The following is a 22,046-nucleotide window of genomic DNA, read 5'->3' on the forward strand; positions in this document are numbered from 1 at the left end:
ACATCAATGTAAATGCGGCCAGAGTTAGCCGAAAGCTAAATTTCATCTGTAGTCCCTGGGCATGGCTCTTAAAAAATGAATGATAAAAGAAAGACAAAGTGTAGTGTGCCTGCCCTGCACACAACACCATGCGTTGATGCCATGTGTGCATATGTGCAAGCACCCAACACTATGTCCATCCTGATATAGCCCAGGCGTGCCCACACTTTTTATTACTTGAGAGCTACTCTCAATCTGACCAGCTCAAAAAGATCTACCCACCAAAACAGTTTAACCTGAGGGGGCTTTCAAATAACGACGCTGTTGTTACAGTACATACGAGACAAACGCACTTGGGATGGGAAATAGAGTGCATAGGGGGAAATGGAATTGGTAGGGTTTTTCTGTTTTTTTAAATAACCTAAATGCTACTGAATGTTTGTGACTGTGTGCAAGTATTGCATTGTGGGTTTGAGCTGACATGCCCCTTTTGATGTCAATCAATCAAGTTACCTAAATTTAAGTAGCAGATGTGCCAAAAATAGTTTAATTTGTATTTTTATATATTTGTAGGGGTCGCCCCGCGACCCGACTACGGATAAGCGGTTGAAGATGGATGGATGGATGGATGGATGGATGGATGGATCATCATACATCATCTCATTCCGGCCAATCACAATTTGCATACTCACTTTTGTCTTCAATATTTGTTTTTATGTAATGTTTGTTTAAAATGGCCATTAATTTTCAATGCATTTAATGTTTGTGTTGGGACATACACTCAATTCAATGTTTCTGTTAGGACAATGTTTACATGCACCCTCAAAGCTGGACATGGGAGGGTCTAGCGCCCCTCAAAAATGATGTTTCCCCTCGTCAGTTTCAACTGCCCCCCTGTCATATCCTGGAGCCAGCAGAGTAGTTAATGACACATTCAGTAAAACCCAGAGTTGAGTACTGGTGACCAGTACGTCTCTGTCTAACTGATAGGCCTACAGCAGGGGTTTTCAACTGATTATGAACCAGGGACCACCACCCTGACTGAGAATCAACCTGGGGACCACTGTTGTGTTGGGAGGAGGGGGATATGGGCGTGGGGGTGTTGGGGGGAATTAACCTTAAACTCATGATGCTGTTCATTGCAATTTATGCATGACGAGCAGTGAGCAGACATTACATTGAGTATGGGCATATTTCTTTATAATGTTGACTCAACCATGGCAATCCGGTATACCTACTTTTCCTTGAAATTCTAACTCCCTTTTCTGTGGAAGTTCTTGGTGTCCGACTTCCCAGTAACTGACAACATTTATGCGTCATCGTTAGGGTGACCAGATGGCCCTCTTTGCGTGGGACAGTACCTCATTTCCAATACTTTTCAGGCGTCCCAGAAATTGAGACCCTGTCCCACATTGTGACTGGCAGGCAATTGCATCAGTGTTCAAATGCCCTAATAGTTTAGTCCCCTAATAGTAGGCCGTCTGTTGTAAAGCTCTCTCATTGTCTCTTCCTGCAAGATGTTTTTTTAAGCCTGTTAAAATAGCATACAAATAAAAATAAAGCATGCTTTTAAAACAAAATGTGAGACACCAGAGGAGTTTATAATATGATAGCCAATAGGCCTATGATCGAATATGACATCAAGGCATTTAATAGCAACTCAAGTAGTACGTTGAGTACGCAAACGGCATACTCCAGTATGTCTTGTGTGGGACAAGTGGAATGGGGGGGATGGGGTCCTGTCCCCCCCATCCCACTTGTCCCACACAAGACATACTTCTGTCCCTCAAATGAACATGCATGATCAGGGACCACATGCCATATACCTTCACGGACCACCAGTGGTCCACGGACCACCAGTTGAAAACCCATGGCCTACAGTGATTTGGGGTTGATATCACGATGTTTACTCATGGATCACCATTTTCTTTATTAAACAAAATTATTAGAATGAATTGCATTGCATTGTGTGTTTGAGCTGACCATCATCATCTCTGTTCAGAAAGGCTTCCACTCTGAAGGGGCTTTTTATAATGGAACAATGTTGTCCGATATTGGTATGATGATTGCTGTCTGTAGGAGTATAAAGTAGAATACAGCCCTAGGACTCCAATGAGCAGATAATAGAATGGAAAATGGTACGAATCACTCATTATATAATGCAGGTGGTTTTCGAGATCTGTATGTATTTTGCACACTGAAATAGTTACACAAAATAAAAAAATAAATAATAAATATATATCACACCTGTGTGAAGTGAGGGGCGCTAATATATTAAAGTCTAACTCATGTTGATTCAGGTGATGTAATGGTGAAGTAAAACAAACGGTGCCAACACAAACATTAAACGCCATTAACAATAAAGAGACAATATGACGTAAACGACACATTATGATGTAAAACTTCCCTTCATTGTCAATGCGTTTACTAAACAAACTTTGAACTAAGACAAGCAACATTATACCTGTGTATAGGAGGGGCTAGCCGCTAATATTTCTAGCGCCTCTCAAAAATGAAAGAAATATTATCCAAGTTTGGAGTACTTTACGTATCATTTTATGTCAATAATTTTAGCCTACTTTTACCTCAAACCCTTAGATCTCTATACATGGAGCTGACCTGTTCTTACGTCCATAATGCAGTATGTTGATCCTTCCCATCCATCCTTCCTCTTTGACTGATACCTGTCCATTTAAACTAAAGTAAACTCTAGTCAGGCCTGCCCCAAAGTTATTATTAGTGCAGCCACACCCGGCAGCTCCAGATCTCATTCTCCATATATGGAGCTGACCTGTTCTGACATTCCATTATGTTGATCTGACCACATCAAACCCTGTACACTCAAGACATGCTCCATATATGGGCAGTACAGAATTAATTCCATATGTCGCTCTGACCCCCCATGCCAAAACACCAGCGCTCGCCCAGCAGTCTGCCGTCACCTAGGCGAGGTCGCTTCTCGCCCCAGGCATCTTACTGGTATTACTACTTTAGTTTACTTTACTTTACTACTTTTTACATATTCCATAAAAGAAAGAAAAGGAGCAGGAAGAAGATCAATCTTATTAATACCTTCCCCTATCTATGATTTTAAAAAAATCGAATAATTGATGCACTGCTACCAGCCAATTACCTGGCTTAACCATGATTACATCTAAATAATAAGGAGAGATAAAAACAAACAAACAAACAAACAAACAAACAAACAAAGAGAACAAAAAACAAAAATTAGAGAATAAAAGCAAGAATGAAATTCGACCCTGAAATTCGTAGTTTATTATTTTTCCCTTTTTAAACACTTTCTCAAGCTGAAACACTGTTGTAAACTCTTCAACTCCTGGCTTTGTGAATTCCATAACTTTATACCTGTAACAGTGCAAATTAGTTTTAGTGTTGTCCGAGCGGACAGATGTTAAAAAAATTATTCTATCTATGGTCCTCGTCCTCTCCATTTCCACATTGCACTATTGACACCTTTACTTAAAACAATACATTTTCCACCACTGAGTAGTTTTAGTATTTTCCATACTTTTCAAAAGTTCACAACTGGTTCAATTTATTTTCTTTACCACACACAGGGAGGTAGATTCGCTCACGCGTTGCCTCGGTTACGGGTTTGCCTGTCCACTGTTTATCCAATCACAGGGGACAGTCCTTCCAGACTATGGGCTCTAGACAAAACGAGACGGGGGTCAAATTGCTTTCTCAGTTTCCATATCCGCTTCAGAGAGGATACAGACACTTGTATGTGTGTGATGGTTGAAAGGAGCGGATACAGTAGGCGGGGTTTAGACCTGATACGAGCACTGAGCATGCAATAGAAACCTTACACGCCTGGGGATGACGCGAGGTTAAGACCAGCAGACACACACGGCGGTGACGGCGACCGGCTTCAGCACAGCAGCACCTTCATGGAGAGTTCACACACATCCATGAATTTAACGCACGACCTGTAGTTACTGTCATTATTATCTCGCGTTTTTAATTAGCACTGATTTGTCATAGTTACTGTCCCAGTAAGCAACCGTTTGTGTAGGATGTCGGTGGTCGGGTTTGACGTCGGGTTTATGAGCTGCTATGTAGCGGTGGCACGAGCCGGAGGGATTGAGACCGTCGCCAATGAATACAGCGACAGAAGTACACCGTGAGTGACACATGTTTCTCTGATTAATTAAACGGGACTGCTGTTATTGACTTCATCATGTAAATATTAATGTATTTATGGCCTAGCTAGGCTAACGCTTGACAGCCCATTTAGCCGGCTAGCTAACTAGCTAGCTACCTAGCTAGCCATCAACGAATTTCAACACAGGAAATGGGCTAGCACGTGAATGCTAATGCTAACTGCTAACAGAACCAGCCAAGCCCGTTTGATTAAAAGATGAGAGTAAAAAAAAATACCAATGATAATCGAAACTGTTATGACGTGATCATGTAGCTGTCCGATTTCTTCTCACAGACCACGTATTGTGGCACAAAATAATCTATGGTAAGGATGAGCCCCATTAGACAGCACCTTGTTTGTCCATAGAGGTGTTAATGATGGGGTTTCATGATGGGAGGAGGCCACACTGCTGTCACAAGTCACTACACCCCACACACAGGCAGTGATTCTCAATCTCAACCTTTTACATTACACAGTCACAATTTTTTTTTAAATCTCTGGGACGACCATCTACACAGCCAAATCCTGTTAATTTAGCTCCGAGAGTGGTTGATGAATTGAATACATAGGACCACAATGGAAACAAGTCCCCGGGGCTTTCTTTGTGTGTTATCCTTTAACCTAAATGTCTGACAGCTCTTGACTGTACCTCGTGCTGTTTACAATAATCAAGTATTCAATCAAGTGTACATGACAAGAACCACTACACACTCACGCCAGTAATTCTGTCTGTCTTTTTTTTTTTTTCTTTTTACACTTGAGTGCACAAATCTGGGAACAAAATGGACCCATCTGAAAATTACAGATGGTCCATTTGGAAGAACCCTTGTGGTCCCTCGGCCTGCACACGTTGAGAACCAGACACTACACTACACTAGTATATAATTATATATTATATATACTACATCATGACCGTCCCAAATTAATTTGCTTCATTTACGCTTACGGTAATTATTTTGAGTTGCAAAGCTTCAGTTGGACTTTATGTTTTGTTCTTACAGGTCATGTGTTTCTTTTGGACCTCGCAATCGATCGATTGGCAATGCTGCCAAAAGCCAGGTATGGTTTTATTATGTGAAGTGATTGATTTGATTTGTCTTTATTTACATTTTGATGGGATGTGTAATTTATTCAGATGCGTCACTTAAAGCAACACTATGTAAAACTTTAAATTAAAATGTTGTCCAATCTGTATGGTAGAGTGTAAACCAATCGGGCGTACAAAACAGAAAGTAGGCACTGCCAATGAGAAGTTCCTTCCACAATATGTTAAAACATCGGTACACAAGTTGTACTGAACATTGTCAGTAGCAATAAGAACTATAACAAAAAGATAATTTAAGACTGTCCACAGTAGGTGGAAGATGGAGAATAAAGAGAATATGTATAATAATTATTATCTAGACACGCATGGAGAGTGACTTTGCATTGTTTTCCTGTCTGTGTGAAACAGGTTGTTACGAATTGCAAGAACACAGTCCAAGGGTTCAAGAAATTTCATGGCAGAGCGTTTTCAGATCCGTTTGTCCAACGTATTAAATCGAGCCTGGTTTATGACCTTGCACAAATGCCTTCAGGCACCACTGGGATCAAGGTAAGACATTAACATGACTTTCATGTGCATCCAGTGGTATATACATTTATTTTGCTAGTGTGACGCTGACGTACATATCTACATGAAGTATCTCAGTCAAATATCAATGTCCATCTATGTGTATTTATATATGGTACAGTATCAGCTCAGCCCCATATTTAATAGAGGTATCCCGCTACATTAAATATCTTTGCAGAAAAAGGCTGATCTTTGCAACGAGTTGTGCACGACGCATGTGTGTAGAGCACCTATTTTAACCAAACATTTAGGTTAACAGATTTTGGGATGCTTAAGGCTGTGACTATCTGCTTCCATCTGGTCCTATCCTGTGCAGCAATTTGTACCTCGCCCCAAGTTGGGGTTGCTGTTTTCAGTTCTGATGTCACAGTTCTCTTGTCAGGTTGTTTTTGGCCTCACTTGTTTCCGCTAAGGAAACAAGCTAGGCCTTGTTTGGGAAGACAGTGTAATGAAGTTTGATGTGTCGCTGACATGGTAGAGATGGGGATCAAGAACCTGTTCCGAAGTTATTGAGAACCGGAAATCAATAGTTTTTTTTCCTTCATTCTCTCATAGTCTAGTGGGTCCATCAAGTGCCGTTATGTGTCAAGAGACGAGTCATGTCAATTAAAATAAATCACTTCTGTACAAACGGTTCATTGTCTAATAACGTTTTGAATCAAGTTGAGCACACTGTCAATATCAAATCAACCTCAACGTTGCACTTCAGAAAGTATACACTGTAGTATGACGGTGTCGTGTTGCATTAACCCATTGACGCCTGGTGCAACGTATATGTTGTTCTACCCTTGATGCCGGCGCTCTCTGTGTCTCATCAGCTATTGCTATACATGTAGCAACATAACTATTTAAAAAAACAATCATCAGAATTTGAAGGTTTTCAGAAACCTTAGGTCAGGCCCTAGAAGGCGTTCCCAGATTCGGCCTCAGGCATCAATGGGTAAAAAATCACCCCCCCCCCCCCCCCCCCCCCCCATCGCTAAAATCTCCAAAGCGTTCATATTTCGAACGAGAGGTGGATGAGAAGTCCGAAATGAAGCGCTTAGTATATCCATCAGATCAAAACCATGGAGAGCGCCCCGGATTAGCAGATACGAGGCATTCGTTCTGCCGCGCTAACGGCTAAGTGAACGGGACGCTAATATGAATGAAGAGCGGAGGAGCGTACGGTGGCTTTGGAGGCTCACTCAAAAATATTCAGAATTCAGAATATTATTCTCTCGCCTGATATCATTGAGGATGCGCTAGGACGTCCTATGCCTATGCGTCGATTGGATTCCCTATCACGTCGGATGGACGGAACCTGTTAATGGAGTGGTTGCACCACTCAAAAAAGAACAGATCTACAAGCTAACTCACAGACACAATGTGACACGTTACTTTGTAGATCTGATTTAGCCTACCCTACTACCAATGACATCAAATGTGCAACATCTCGTTTCATTCTTAAAAGCAAGTAGGCTAGTACTCTTATATACTGTAGCTCAATGAATAGAGTACAGACAAACGACACCAGTGTGTGAACATACAAAACGGTTTCTTCAATTGGTCAAAAATATTATTGCCAACTTTATTCATTGATGTTGATAAATAAATGGCAAGGCACTGCAGTTCCGTTATGAATGTATTGTCTTCTCATCTTTCCGCCAAATGATCAGTAGTGTGATTGATTGGACAACTATTTAGCAGGATTCAACACGGGTATATATCAGTAAAATGAACCATCTAATGACAGGTGATGTACATGGAGGAAGAGAAGGTTTTCAGCATCGAGCAGGTCACGGCCATGTTGCTCACCAAGCTGAAAGAGACGGCAGAGAGCTCCCTGAAGAAACCTGTGGTCGACTGCGTGGTGTCTGTGAGTACCAGGCGCACGACGATCATCTTGAAGCCATTCTGACCTGAGATCAGATTCATACGAGGTTTCCACTGGACACACACTGGTCTGATGAACCCATTCTGACCTGAGATCAGATTCTAAAAATGTCAGTCGTTGTTCAGTCGATTTTTCTAAAATAGCAGACCTACAAGCTCGTAGCGTGCCACTCGGTGGCGCGCTATGAGTTTGTAGATCTGCTATTTTTCAATAGCTAAAGCACGACATGATGCTAACACCAAAATGGGTTCCCGCCCCCAAAATGGGTTAATGTTATTTGCAGGCTGTGTCTGCTGTACTAAGACCGGACAGTGAAGAGCAACAGTCATTGCAGTTGTTCGGTGTGTGTGTGTGTGTGTGTGTGTGTGTGTGCGCAAGAACCACTTTAAAGGACCACTTTTCAACCTATCTTCATATACTAGGTTCTCACTAATAATCATGATAAAATGGCACCATCTTTTTTCTACTCGTGTCTGTGTTCATAGGAGGGCTGTGGGCAGGTCAGAAACCCGTCCACCAGTAACGTCATCGATGGGGAATCCAAGCTAATAGACCAATTATTTGTTGACAAACATTGGGGCTGGGCAGTGACTGTTTCATGTAATCGATTCCCAACCGATCTCCAAACCTGTTGTTTTGGGGAGCGCTGGTTTCAGTCCATTCAACCTCCTCTTGTGTGTCGGCGAGTGAGGTGCACCCTAGGAGACATTTATACTTCAAAGCTCAACAGTGTTGCACTCAGAACAGCTGATATACAATCTTGCATCGTGGATGTGACTGTTGTGAGCGTAGAGGTCTGCGTGCGCGGGACAAAGCATACATTATACACTTGATGGGCTGCAGGTGCGCACCTCCCGTTCTTATGACAGCGACTGTGGTTTTGAGGACAACTGCTTTGCTATTATTCTTCACACACAACAGAAATCAATGGATTATATATATTTCAAGAGTGAGAGAATACAATAAAAGTCCATCATTCTTCCCTCCACACTGGGGCCCCTTTTCCACCGGTTGGTTCCCAATGGGAACCGGTTCAGTTCTTTTTGGTTTTTAGTCCATGAGCCAGAGCTCCAAAATTGAAACGTTAATTATGAATTGAGTGGACAAAACCATACCCATATTAGATTGTTATCACCATGAAACTTCCCCAATTGAGTACTTACACGAAGACAATGATTTATTGTATTACACATTTTACATGTTGAAATATGCAAATGAGGCATTATGTAGGAAAATATGCTAAATAATCCATAATATGAAATAGCTACTACTGTGGAAGGGTTATCATGTATTCATTTACTTGTATTAATCCTATAAACAATTTAATATAGGGTATAGTTTGCCCACCAATTTTGGAGCTCTGTCTCATGGACTAAAAACCAAAAAGAGCTGAACCGGTTCCCAATGGGAACCAACTGGTGGAAAAGGGGTCTGAAAGTTTGATGGTGCATTTTGTACACTGTGAGTGCAGTTAGAACTTTTCCATTGCATCTTATGAGAGGTGGTGTTCTCGTGCTGCCGGCATGCTGGTGCTTATCAGTGTGACGTCGTCTGTTAAGGTGTCTATAGAAACGGCAGGCTTTTCTATTCTAGTCCTGAAAAGTGGCAATGCGAAAATGGAAGCCATCGTTCTCACGATTATAAAAAAATCGAAACATTTTTGCGAAAATAAATTGTTAAAAACAAAATCTGCCTTACGACGTCACTGGTGGACGGGTTTCTGAACTGCCCACAGCCCTCCTATGAGACACAGACTGAGTAGATTTTTTTTTTTTTAAATCATGACTATTAGTGTGGACCTAATTATATGAAGATAGGTTGAAAATAGGTGACGTGGTCCTTTCAGCCCTATATAGTTCTAGTACTTTCTCGTATGAGGACTGGTTAACCCATTCTGACCTGAGATCAGATTCATACGAAGGTTTCCACTGGACACACACTGGTCTGATGAACCCATTCTGACCTGAGATCAGATTCTAAAAATGTCAGTCGCTCTTCGATTTTTCAAAAATAGCAGACCTACAAGCTCGTAGCGCGCCACTCGGTGGCGCGCTATGAGCTTGTAGATCTGCTATTTTTCAATAGCTAAAGCATAACATGATGCTATAACACCAAAATGGGTTCCCGTTCAGAATGGGTTAAAACAACCCAATGCCTTGTGAGCTTCTTGATCTGCTCTTTTCTTTTTAATGACATGCTAGTGTGAAAGTGGTTAACAGGTTCAGACTCTACCTATAGTAGCAGTTTGTGTACTATCATATTATATGTGTGTGTGTGTGTGTAAAGTTTTGCAAATAAAAAAGTACAGTAAATCATCATTACGTGGGGGAATTGTATGTGGTTGATTGCATGTGTTTTGTTGCCAGGTTCCCTGCTACTACACTGATGCTGAGAGGAGGTCAGTGGTGGACGCAGCTCAGATCGCTGGACTAAACTGTCTGAGGCTCATGAATGAAACTACTGCAGGTATATATGGTTGTCTTGGCTGAAGAATAGAATAAATGTTTACCTAGCACAATGTGGAACAAAGACAGGCATTGACATTTGAATTAAATTAATAATAATTCAATAATCGTATACCGTTTATGTCAGTGGATGCACTTTTTTGAAACACTTCAATGTTCCTCAGTGGCGTTGGCATATGGGATCTACAAACAGGACCTTCCTGCTCCTGAAGAGAAACCCAGGACAGTGGTGTTTGTGGATATAGGCCATTCTGGATACCAAACCTCCATATGTGCCTTCAATAAAGGCAAACTCAAGGTTGGTAAACACCATGGAGGTTTGTTTTTTTTTAATTGTGGAGAGATGTCCTGTTCCAATAGACATGCTGCATACATGCATGCGTTAGGAGGAATGGCGTGCCCCTGTCAATGTGGCATCCTTGTTTATGGACTCAACCTACCTGTTCTCTACAGATGCTGGCCACGGCCTGCGACTCGGAACTGGGAGGGAAGGACTTTGACGAGATGCTGGTGAAACATTTCTGCGAGGAGTTCTCCAAGAAGTACAAGCTGGACGTCCGGTCTAAGCCCAGGGCTCTGGTCCGTCTCTACCAGGAGTGTGAGAAGCTCAAAAAGTTGATGAGTGCCAACATGTCTGACCTGCCCCTCAACATCGAGTGTTTCATGAACGACATCGACGTCACTGGAAAACTCAACAGGCGAGAGATTATTATTTTTAATCATTTAAGCCTGACACCATCATACAACAGAATAGCTGATATATTATATTACAACAAGCTATTTTTGCTGTGCAACACTGCCGTACGAATGTATAAATTAAGCATATAAGCCAAGGGTGTTTTCAACCTATAACGATATACCCAAAAGTGGGATGTTGGTGTGTTAAATTGGTTACATATTTTGTTTTGACTTGGGTGTGATAAATCTATGCTATGTTGTTTTGTTGTAGGGGTCAGTTTGAAGAGATGTGTGCTGACGTTTTGGCCAGAGTTGAAGCCCCCCTGCAGAACCTGTTGGACAGCACCAGTAAGTATTTACTACACCTTTTACATTAGCATTCATGTGTCCTAAAATATGATCCTCATCCATGCATTGGATGGCACATATGAAGCTTTAAATATATATATGTTTCTAGGTTTTTTTTTAACCCATTTTGGGCGGGAACCCCCTTTGGTGTTTTAAGCATTATGTTATACTATGGCTATTGAAAAATAGCAGATCTACAAGCTCATAGCGCAGAGCTTGTAGGTCTGCTATTTTTTTTTAAATCATGAAAATATATATTCTTTTAGATTGAACGGTTTTAACTTAAATCTTTGCTTCTGAGGGGTTCCTGGAATAACATATTTTCAGATTTGAAATATGGAGCACCACTGATGTAGAAACTCGGGTGTTTCAGAAAACTGTCAGCATTTAGAAGACATCTTTTAAATGTCGACGTCGGGTCTAAATGGGTTAATCCGTCAGTAATGGATGTCAAACTAAAGACAGCCGAGTTGTTTCATATTTTCTGCTGTACATTTTTATGCATCCTTTTGGAATACTCAGGAAAACATCAATGGTTCATTCTGATTAGACTACCATCATAGTTGTTTCATAGCTATATCTTTCATTTCAGCTGTGACGTTGGAAAAACATGGTCATGGCAGTATAATTTATTTGATCGGTCCGATATCGGTTCCACATGAGTCACATATCGTTTGACCTATTTGAAACCGCCTTAACAGACAACGTCACACTGATAAGAAACGGGATGCGCATGCATAGCGGCAGCACAAGAACACCACCTCTCATAAGATGCAATGGAAAAGTTCTAACTGCACTCGCGTGTAAAAAATGCCCCATCAAACTTTCAGATGCTATTTTTCTCCCAGCGTGGAGGAAGAATGATTAGGATTTTTATTGTGATCTCTCGCCCTTGAAATATATAATCCATTGGTTTCTGTTGTTTGAACAATAATAGCAATTCAAAGCAGTTGTCCTCAAAACCACACCTCCAGTCGCTCATGATCGCGGCAGACAGAGCCTATTTGTGCACGGCTGCACGCGCACCTGCAGCCCATCAAGTATAATTCATGCTTCGTCCCGCGATGGTGTCGCGCACGCAGACCTCTACGCTCACAACAGTCGCATCTGTGATGCGACGTGAGCTTGTATATCAGCTGTTCTCTGCGCGCAACACTGTTGCGCTTTGAAGTATAAATGTCTCCTAGGGTGCATCTCACTAGCCAACACACAAGAGAAGGATGAATGAAATGAGACCAGCGCTCTCCAAAACAATGGGTTTGGAGATCTGTTGGGAATTGATTACATGAAACAGTTGTTGTCTTATCGTCCAATCAGAGATGAAGAAGGAGGACATCTATGCGGTGGAGATAGTGGGCGGAGCCTCCAGGATTCCTGCCCTCAAGGAGCGAATTAGCAGGTTCTTTGGGAAGGAGCTGAGCACCACCCTGAACGCCGATGAGGCTGTAGCCAGAGGATGTGCCCTGCAGGTTATTATTTAATATTGATGATTACTTTCCACCAAAGTATGCATAGTGCCTTTGCAAGAGATTATACGGGTACCGGGGGACAATGTAAGTAAGGAGAAGGAGTTGGTAGTATGTGATGTGGAATTGAACCGGTAGCAAGTTGCAGGTGGGTCAGGGTGGGGTTTATGTGCTGCCAGTGCTTGGTGTGGGCGAGAACCAAGTCACATCACGTTTGTGTGTGATAATTAACCCATTTTGGGCAGGAACCCCTTTTGGTGTTTTAAGCATTATGTTACACTTTAGCTATTGAGAAATAGCAGATCTACAAGCTCATAGCGTGGCACAGAGTGCCGCTGCTATTTTTGGAAAAACGTTTTTTACTTAAATCGTTGCTTCTGGGGACAACATCTTTTCAGATGGGGTTCCATGGCCAAATTCAGATAATTCCGGGGATCCTTGACATGAAATATTGAGCACCACCATTTCAGAAAACGGTCTAAATGGGTTAAAAAAGAATAATAACTGCTTGTCTCTGCAGTGTGCGATACTGTCCCCTGCCTTCAAAGTGCGCGAGTTCTCCATCACAGACGTCGTTCCATACAACATCTCTCTGAAGTGGACCTCTGCTGCAGAGGAGGGTTGCAGGTAAAATGCCTCTTCTGCTTGTTTTATCTTTGTATTAGACCTGTTAAATATGTTGGCTTTTAGGAGCTGTTTTTGGTTAGACTTTAATTGTCTCATATGTTTTTGGTTTTAACTCATCCACCGATAAATGGCAGTAGCAATAGTTCAGCACAGGCCAACATAGATTTGTTCTATTTTTTTTTTAGGAAAAAAAAAGAAAAAAAGGTCCCTTCAAAAAGGGACCTGGCCTGGAGTCACTTTGTGAAAAATAAGTTAAATAAGTACTTGGCCTAGAATGAGTGAATTGGTCTCAATTGCCTCGTATACTTTGGTTCTGAACTAGTGTTTTTCCACTGCAGTGATTGTGAGGTGTTCCCAAAGAACCACGCGGCGCCTTTCTCCAAAGTTCTGACGTTCTACCGGAGAGAACCCTTCTCTTTGGAGGCCTATTACAGCTGCCCTGCAGAACTGCCTTATCCGGATCCCACTATTGGTATTATGCATGTTAACAACTTAAAAATAATCATAATAATGATTGTTATTTAAAGTATTGCCTGCCTTACACTACAGATTACTACAGACTGGAAATCGAATGAAGTCTATTGGAAGGTGTGAAAGAAAGTTGCTGAATGTACATGAGAGCCCACACTGACAGACGGCTATCTGTCTGTTTGTGTGTGTGTCTGTCTGTCTGTGAACAGCTAATCTCCAGCATTGCTAGCCCGATATGGGAGTGAAACTTTGCACACACACTCCCAGTACGTCATGGGACTAGTTTGCGCGCACACACACACACACACACACACACACACACACACACACACACACACACACTCCCTGTAGGTCAAGGAAGAACCTCTTTCCCGACCTTTCATATCATGGTGATGCTATAACGGGTCGCTTCTCATTTTGGCTGATGACTCTTGAACCGTAGGTCATACAGTAAAAATTAAATCCCATGATGCAACTCTCCACGATATAGCCCACGCCCGTTTTACACCTGGCAAGATTTTCCACCATTGCTACTATACTACAGTTTGCCGAAAACTCGCCCAAATTGGTACACATTATTTCGTACTCAAGTATTATGATTGGCCACGATTGACGTAGCCTGGTGTGGAGATCTGCACTCGGATGACCAGACTTTTTTTGTAATGTTATTCCGTCTTCACAGTATTAACTGCTTTCAACAGGCCTGTGTTTTGAGATTCATCGCGGAGCATAACTCTGTCCTGTATCCTTCCAGGTCAATTCGTGATCCAGAAGGTGGTTCCGCAGGCTTCTGGGGAGAGCTCCAAGGTGAAGGTGAAGGTCCGCGTTAACGTCCACGGAGTCTTCAGCGTGTCCAGCGCCTCGCTGGTAGAAGTACAGAAGTCCGACGAGACGGAGGAGCCCATGGAAACGGAACAGAGTAGCGAAAAAGAAGCCGAGGTGAAAGGAGAAACCGCGTCGGATGATGTGTCCCGTCTTGCATTTCCAGACTTGTATGATCATGACCGTAGAACTGTTGTGGTTTGTTCTTTGTAGGGGAAAATGCAAGTGGAGCAGGATGAGCAGAAGCCTCAGGGGGAAACGCAGAAAGACCCAGAGGAGAAGAACACAGCAGAACCTGAAGATGTGGACATGGTTGGTTCCCCACTCCACCACTCTTAACCACATGAACCCTAGTGTTGTGTCGTCATAAGCAAATATTATTAAGGATACGTGATATAATTGGCGCCATCAACTTACTCACTAGCAAAATAAAAATGTCAGCAATGAGCTCAATATAATATAGTAATAAATGTATATATAGCAAATTATGACCCTGCAAATAATCTGAGATTATTGAGATTGGATCGGTCATAATTTCAATATCGTGCATCTCTAAATATTATGCATCGATAGTGTAATAATTGGATTTATTTATTTATAGACATTTTTTGTTGGCCTGTATGAAAGTCATCAACTGTATGTTTTAATGAAGAATATTCACGCAGAGTATTTAACCCATTCAGGACGGGAACCCCTTTTGGTGTTTTAAGCATTTTATACTTTGTATTTTTTGTATTCACCACACCCCCGGTGTGTAAAGTGAGACGTGGTGTTGGACATGTAATCAATATTTTTGTTGCTTCTTTGTTTCCATCAGACCTCGGCGGAGGAGGGTAAAACGGAGAAGAAATCTGACCTACCTCCTCAAGCCAAGAAAGCCAAAGTGAAGACAAAAGTCCTAGAGCTTCCCATTGAGAACTGTCCACAGTGGCAGCTGGCCAATGACATGCTCAATCTGTTTGTAGAGAATGAGGTAACACACACACACACACACACACACACACACACACACACAAATGCACACTTCCATCCATCTGTTTATTGTTTGATTTTCACTTTGTATTTGATATTGTTATAGCCAGTTTTGCACAAAACAAACTACAAGCTCACAACTATAAGCTCACAATGCATTGAATCGCTACACATTGTGAGTTTGTAGATCTTCTATTTGTTGAATTCTCCCCAAAATATTGATGCCAGGTAGAAAGTGGTCAATATATATATATTTTTGTGTCCATTATTGAAACTGTATGTGGATGTAGTCTACAGTGTTGTATGCATTTACTGTGTAAGTCATGGGTTCCCAAAGTGGGGACCGGGGACCCCTGGGGGTACTTGAGGGAGTTCCAGGGGGTATCTAGCTCAATTGGAGACAGTTAGGAACCAAATGGACCCTTATGGGTCTGTAACTCAGAGTGTATACATGTTTGTACACTCTCAGAGTTAAATGAACAGTGGTTTTACAATATAAATTGTAAAACCTAGAGATACCAGAGATAGAAATGCCATTAAATCGAGTGTCCGTAGCATAATGCGTTTGAAACTGGGGGGGGGGGGGGGGTCCATGAAATTAATGTTTCAGAATCACTGCTAGAGCCGTGAAACTCCTCCCTTATCGGGGTCACTGGCATATGTTTTCAAATGGGGGGGGGGGGGGGGGGGATCCGTGGCCTAATAAATGTTGATTTGGGGGTCCTTGACAGGAAAAAGTTTGTGAACCACTGGTCTAAGTGTTGTCTCTCTCTGTGTGGTACACAGGGTAAGATGATCATGCAGGATAAGCTGGAGAAGGAGAGGAACGACGCCAAGAACTATGTAGAGGAGTATGTCTATGACATGAGGGATAAGCTCCACGGGATGCTGGAGAAGTTTGTCAGTGAGTCGGTGAGTCATCGGTGTGGCTGCGTCCTTCACAAACGGGGGGAATTGTTCTCACTGGTCTCCCCCATAGCATTGTTTAGCTGAAAGAAGAGATATTGTGTTATATTGTGACCTTCCTGGCTAATTAAATAATAATAATCTTTAATGTCCCGAAGGATATTCATTCTTCAGTCTGTTCAACACACCCACAACAAAACGACACATGGCACAGAAAACATATCGCCAAAACGATACAAAACATCGCCAGTGCCCACTGTATACAGAAACATCCTATCGGTGGTGCAGTTTGATTAATGCCACAATGGCTGAGGGGAACAAAATGAAAGTAATGGTGCATTATGTTTATGGATTAAAGTTACCCATGACTGAATTTAAGTCTCTTTGATGCTGTGTAGAGTCCAACATATGTTGTACTCAAACACAGTTTGTCTTGGTTAACTATTGGCTTTCTCTAAATAGTTTAAATGGCAGATGCCCTTTAATCCATGTGTGTTTGATGCCCGTGTTCATGTGGTCTCAGGATCGAGATATATTGTCTTTAAAACTGGAAGACACTGAGAACTGGCTTTATGAAGACGGAGAGGACCAACAAAAGCAGGTTTACATCGACAAGCTGCTAGAATTAAAGGTAAGTCTTCAATTTAAACATTTATCAGATACTCTTAATCCAGTGAAGTTCTCAAAAGAAACTAGGTTACCAGGTAAACGTCAAACCTAGCATCTGTATGAACATACTAACTAAATCCATGTAACAACATTTGTTGACAAGAAATCAGTAGATGTGCATCTTAAGAATATGCATAGCATTTGTGAACAAGTAACCAACATGCATCTGTCATTCATCTACCATTAACACTAGTTTTCTCTGGAGGTTGCTTGTTATTGAAGTTTTGATGTTCTATAATGGCGGTTGTATTCTTAGAAACTGGGCCAGCCCATCCAGGAGAGGTTCATGGAAGCGGAGGAGAGGCCCAAAGCCTTCGAGGACTTGGGGAAACAGATCCAGCAGTACATGAAAATAGTGGAAGCATATAAAACCAAGGTGCGAACCAAAAGCTCCTGGAGAACAGGAGATGCAGTAATGGAGTGACTGGCTGATATGGCATTGATATAAACAAAGTTGACGTGATTTCTTATTTACTCATTTAACGTTGATCGCCTTTTGATGCCTCCTGGTCCAAACGCCCTCTGCACTGAGTTCGCCTTTTGGTGCCTATTTTAATATAAATTGATTACGGTTCATAACTGTAACGTAAGACTCCGTAAGGGTGCGATTTTAAAAAAAAATGAAATGAAAGTTCCGCTGGCTTATGCCGTCTATGGGAACGCAGTTTTTTATTGTAATATCGCAGATTCTTTCTTTTGGCTGAGAAAAAGCTTGATTTGCGCCTCATTTCTCTAAAGTCTAAACAAAATGATCCCCGGTTACAAATTTATGTTTTGGGTGAATTAAATAACAGAACCCGTTAAATCGCGATTTTTGACTTCCTGGCTCTCGGCTTCCGAGTGAAATGGCTTTCAAACTAAAGGTCTTGCTGTATTAAATGACTGGCTGGCGGCCCTGGAGTATACAATTCAGACACCAGATGGGGGGGTGTCTGTGGTGAATGAGTTAAACCAGTTTCACATTAGCCCTAATAATAAACACCTGAAAATGTACTAAAGAGTTGGAGAGACAGGGAGACGTGTTACTGAATAGCAATAATTACTATTAGAATAGAACATATCACTTGCAGAACCTTTTTAAAGGGGACAACACGCCAACTAGTTTATTTTTATTTTTATCAATTGATTGATTTTTATGCTCAACACAACTCTGTCAAATTCTGCCCTATATCTGGCTCAATTGGGCCCTCTACTGGTCAAACCACATAATCTGCATTAATGTTTCCCCAAAGTCACTAAGTTGTCTGGTCTGACTAATACCAATCTGTTTATTTATTTTAGCATCCTTTAATTCCAAAGATCAGTACGCTATTTGATATTTTAAGAGCTCAGTGTGGTGTTGATGATTCTCTGTGTGTGTGTGTGTGTGTGTGTGTGTCAGGAGGAACAGTATGACCATCTGGACGAAGCGGATGTCAACAAAGTTGACAAACTGTCCAGTGAAGCCATGATGTGGATGAACAGTGCCATGAACCAACAGAGTAAACACAGTCTATCAGTAGAACCTCCTGTCAAAGTTAAAGAAATCCAGGCCAAAACCAGGGTGAGTGGATTTACTTGACGGCAAAGCATTTTGAAAACTAGGAAATGATGTGGATCCATGTAGAAACTGAATGGCTCCGCCTCCCAATATTGATCTCGGACTTGATATGACAAGGCTGTGACGGCAGTCAGTCAATCTATGACATCTCGTACGTACATACTCCAAATTCGACAAACGGGGAGGCCTGGTTGAACGATTTTATTACAATAATGGATATTCAATCTCTCATGACACTTTAGAAGTAGGAACCATACATGTGCACTTTCATGTGCGAGGAACAAACGTCACATCACGTCATATGGTTGCTGCTATATTCTTCTCCTTTTTATTTTCACATATTTCTGTTTATTCCATTGACAAATGTCTCTTGCATTGTTTTCTTCTTGCTCTGGTTTCCCAGGAGCTGTACTCTGCTTGTAACCCCACCGTGACCAAGCCCAAACCCAAGGTGGAGCTTCCCAAGGAAGACGATAAGCCTGCAGAGCAGAACGGACCCGTGGGCGGTGCTGGCCAGGACAACGCCACAGACCAGGGAGCAGCAGCGGCGGCGGCAGAAAACACAGGAGACGCAGCCTCACAATCCACAGAAAGCAAACCAGACATGGACCTTGACTGAGAAGGCCATTCAACAACAAAAATGACGACCTCTTCCAGCCCTGGCTTAGCTAGGCCCGTGCCTCACCCTGAAGCAACGTGTACGTTTTTCTTCACCAGCTGCCCATCATCTACAAGCTTTTCCCACACCAGAAGTTGACATCACTGATGGAGAGAAATAAAAGCTATTCAATGGAAATTGTCTCTGTATTGTAGTCTCAGGTTTCCTAGAAGGTGTCCTACCCAATTCCTGTTCAGGTTAATGTTTCCATAGCTTAATTTGATTGCTTCAGCAGATTTTAGATGTCATGTGTTTTTTCCACTTCAAATCCCCTGCCAACCAAGCAAACCTATGGGAAACTGAACTGGAACAGTGTATGTAAACCTATGGGAAACTGAACTGGAACAGTGTATGCCACTTTCTAGAAACCTGGGACTACAGTTATGTACTATGCGGAGAGCTTGCTGTATTGACATATTAGACGGCCAAACAAATAATACTGTTGCATCTGTGGAACTGTTCAAAAGAGTTCTTCTGTGAGTCAAATATTAAAAGTAATTATGCCGGAGCAAAAGGGAGTTAATTCTTTCTGATTGAGTTATGGACCAGATGGATCAGAGCTGCGTAAGAGTGTCTGTAAACTTGCAGTAATTAAGAGTAAAATGCAGGCGTATGTTTTCAGCACTTGGCCTGAATTATCCACTTTGTTGTACAATGGTGTCGAGCGGCATGAGCAGGTACATTTTTTCCGTATTTTCGCTGTGCGACACTGTGGTATGGCGGAACATTAGTAATGCATTTGACCCCGATTCTTGGTGTCTGCTACCACGGCATGTACTTTATCCATTTCCGCTGAAATAACATTGAAAAGCCAATCGCAATAAGCCTGTTGACTGACAAATGAGCGCTACACATGATGGTATTTATTTCTGTTGTGTGCCCTATTATATCTGTTCTGGTCTGTGTCACATTATGGTTTTAATAAAGTTATTGAAAATCACTTCAACGTTCTCTTTGTATTATACCTGCTCTCCATTCACTGATATTGATTGATTGATTGAAATCTTTATTAACAGTTTGCAGAATTACAGTACATTTCAAGCACAAACTCAATACAAAGACTGTTAACTGTGAGTGGACGACCCAATTAAGCCTTACACTTGTTTACAACAGGGTCCACATTGTTCAATTCATCAAAACATTTAGAGACAAACAAATAGACACTTCTATGTAGTTAAGAACAGAACAGGAATTCATCATATAGGAAGCGAAAAGGGAAAAAAATATATATACAGTGAGGGGAACAGGGGGATAAAAGAAAACGAAAGACAGAGTGTAGGGCGCCTGCACACAACACCATGCGTTGATGCCATGTGTGCATATGTGCAGGCACCCAACACCACGTCCATACAAAAACATAGTACAATCCATAGTACAAAGACGGAGTGTAGGGCGCCTGCACACAACACCATGCGTTTATGCCATGTGTGCATATGTGCAGGCACCCAACACCACGTCCATACAAAAACATAGTACAATCCAGATAAAAATTCAGTTTTTACAGAGGCCAGTTTCGAATTGCAGCCATCCGTAGGTGCCCTTTGAGAGCAGTTTTGAAGGAGCCAAGGGATTCACCTACATGTTGGTAGGGCGTTCCACATTTTGGTCGCATAGGAGCGAAAATAATTTAGCCCCTTGTTTGTGCCGAATCTGGGTTGTACATGGTTTGTTGCACTCCCTCTGGTGTTGTGGGTGTGGACTTCGTTTACATTAAGGAAGTATTTAGACAGGTACATGGGTATCTTGGTGGTGTATCTAATCTTGTGGACCAGACCCATTGCAAGATGCTGTACTCTGTCGTCGACCCTAAGCCATCCCAGCCTGTCAAAGTGGGCAGGGGTGAGGTGGGTTCGGGGGGTGAGGCCAAGTAGGAGCCTGACCAGTTTGTTTTGGGAGGTCTGGAGCCTTGTTTTAAGGGCCTTTGAGGTGCTGTGGTACCAGGAGGTGGATGCATAGTCAAAGAAACCTTGTACGAGGGCTCCTGTTAAGGTCTTCAAGGTGTTTTTGTCGACCAGTGAGGAGATCCTGTAGAGGAATCTTGTTCTTTGATTGACTTTTTTGATTACGTTGGTGGCCATCTTATCACCGGAAAGATTTTCCTCCAGGATGGAACCTAGGTAGGTAATTTGATCCTTCCGTGTGATAATATCATCACCAACTCTAACCAAGAAGCCATCTGCCTTTTTGAGATTACTATTTGATCCGAAGAGAATGGATTCAGTTTTTCCCAGGTGTAAGGATAGTTTGTTATCAGCGAGCCAGGTGCAGATTCTACCGAGTTCAGAGCTGAGGGTCTTTTCAACCTGCAGTTTGTTCCTGTCCGAGACCAGCAGTGCTGAGTCGTCTGCGAACAGGAACAAGTTGCAGTCACAAGCTGAAGTCATGTCGTTTACATATATTAGGAACAGTAAAGGCCCTAGTATGCTTCCTTGTGGGACGCCACAGCTCACTGGGAGGGGGGGGGACAGTGTTCCGTTCACTTCCACCATCTGTTCTCTCCCCTCCAGGTAGGATTGCATCCAGCTCACTGATGTGCTATCAAAACCAATAGCTTTAAGCTTGTTAACCAGTATGGAGTGGTTCACGGTGTCAAAAGCCTTTTGGAGGTCCAGCATGACCATGCCGCAGTATTTTCCAGCATCCACCTCGTGTTTGATGTGGTCGCTCAAATAGAGAAGGCATGTGTCAGTGGAGTGGGATGTTCTGAAACCAGATTGGAACTCGTACAACAATGTATTAGTGGCAAGATACTTTTCAACCTGTTCATAGACTATTTTTTCCATCACTTTCGA

General features: G+C 42.1%; 1 protein-coding gene across 1 annotated transcript; it reads left to right on the forward strand.

Annotated features, from left to right (window-relative positions):
* The first annotated feature begins 3,851 nt into the window (after nucleotides 1-3,851).
* Nucleotides 3,852-20,194, forward strand: LOC308322026 (heat shock 70 kDa protein 4-like). The gene is made up of 19 exons (XM_080773205.1): nucleotides 3,852-4,123; nucleotides 5,146-5,203; nucleotides 5,598-5,738; nucleotides 7,492-7,614; nucleotides 9,999-10,098; nucleotides 10,262-10,395; nucleotides 10,551-10,795; nucleotides 11,047-11,123; nucleotides 12,441-12,592; nucleotides 13,110-13,216; nucleotides 13,555-13,688; nucleotides 14,442-14,626; nucleotides 14,723-14,821; nucleotides 15,327-15,482; nucleotides 16,268-16,393; nucleotides 16,911-17,018; nucleotides 17,313-17,432; nucleotides 18,438-18,599; nucleotides 19,000-20,194. The coding sequence occupies exons 1-19, from the start codon at nucleotides 4,017-4,019 to the stop codon at nucleotides 19,213-19,215; spliced, it is 2,550 nt and encodes an 849-aa protein (XP_080629331.1). The 5' UTR covers nucleotides 3,852-4,016; the 3' UTR covers nucleotides 19,216-20,194.
* Nucleotides 20,195-22,046: the final 1,852 nt, after the last annotated feature.

Source organism: Protomyctophum bolini, assembly GCF_963924005.1.
Source record: "Protomyctophum bolini genome assembly, chromosome: 10".
Lineage (NCBI taxonomy): Eukaryota > Metazoa > Chordata > Actinopteri > Myctophiformes > Myctophidae > Protomyctophum > Protomyctophum bolini.

Coding starts and splice junctions, on each gene's coding strand:
- LOC308322026 (XM_080773205.1), top strand. CDS start 4,017: ATGTCGGTGGTCGGGTTTGACGTCGGGTTTATGAGCTGCTATGTAGCG. Junction 5,739..7,491: donor CAGGCACCACTGGGATCAAG/GTAAGACATTAA, acceptor ATCTAATGACAG/GTGATGTACATGGAGGAAGA. Junction 15,483..16,267: donor ATCTGTTTGTAGAGAATGAG/GTAACACACACA, acceptor TGTGGTACACAG/GGTAAGATGATCATGCAGGA.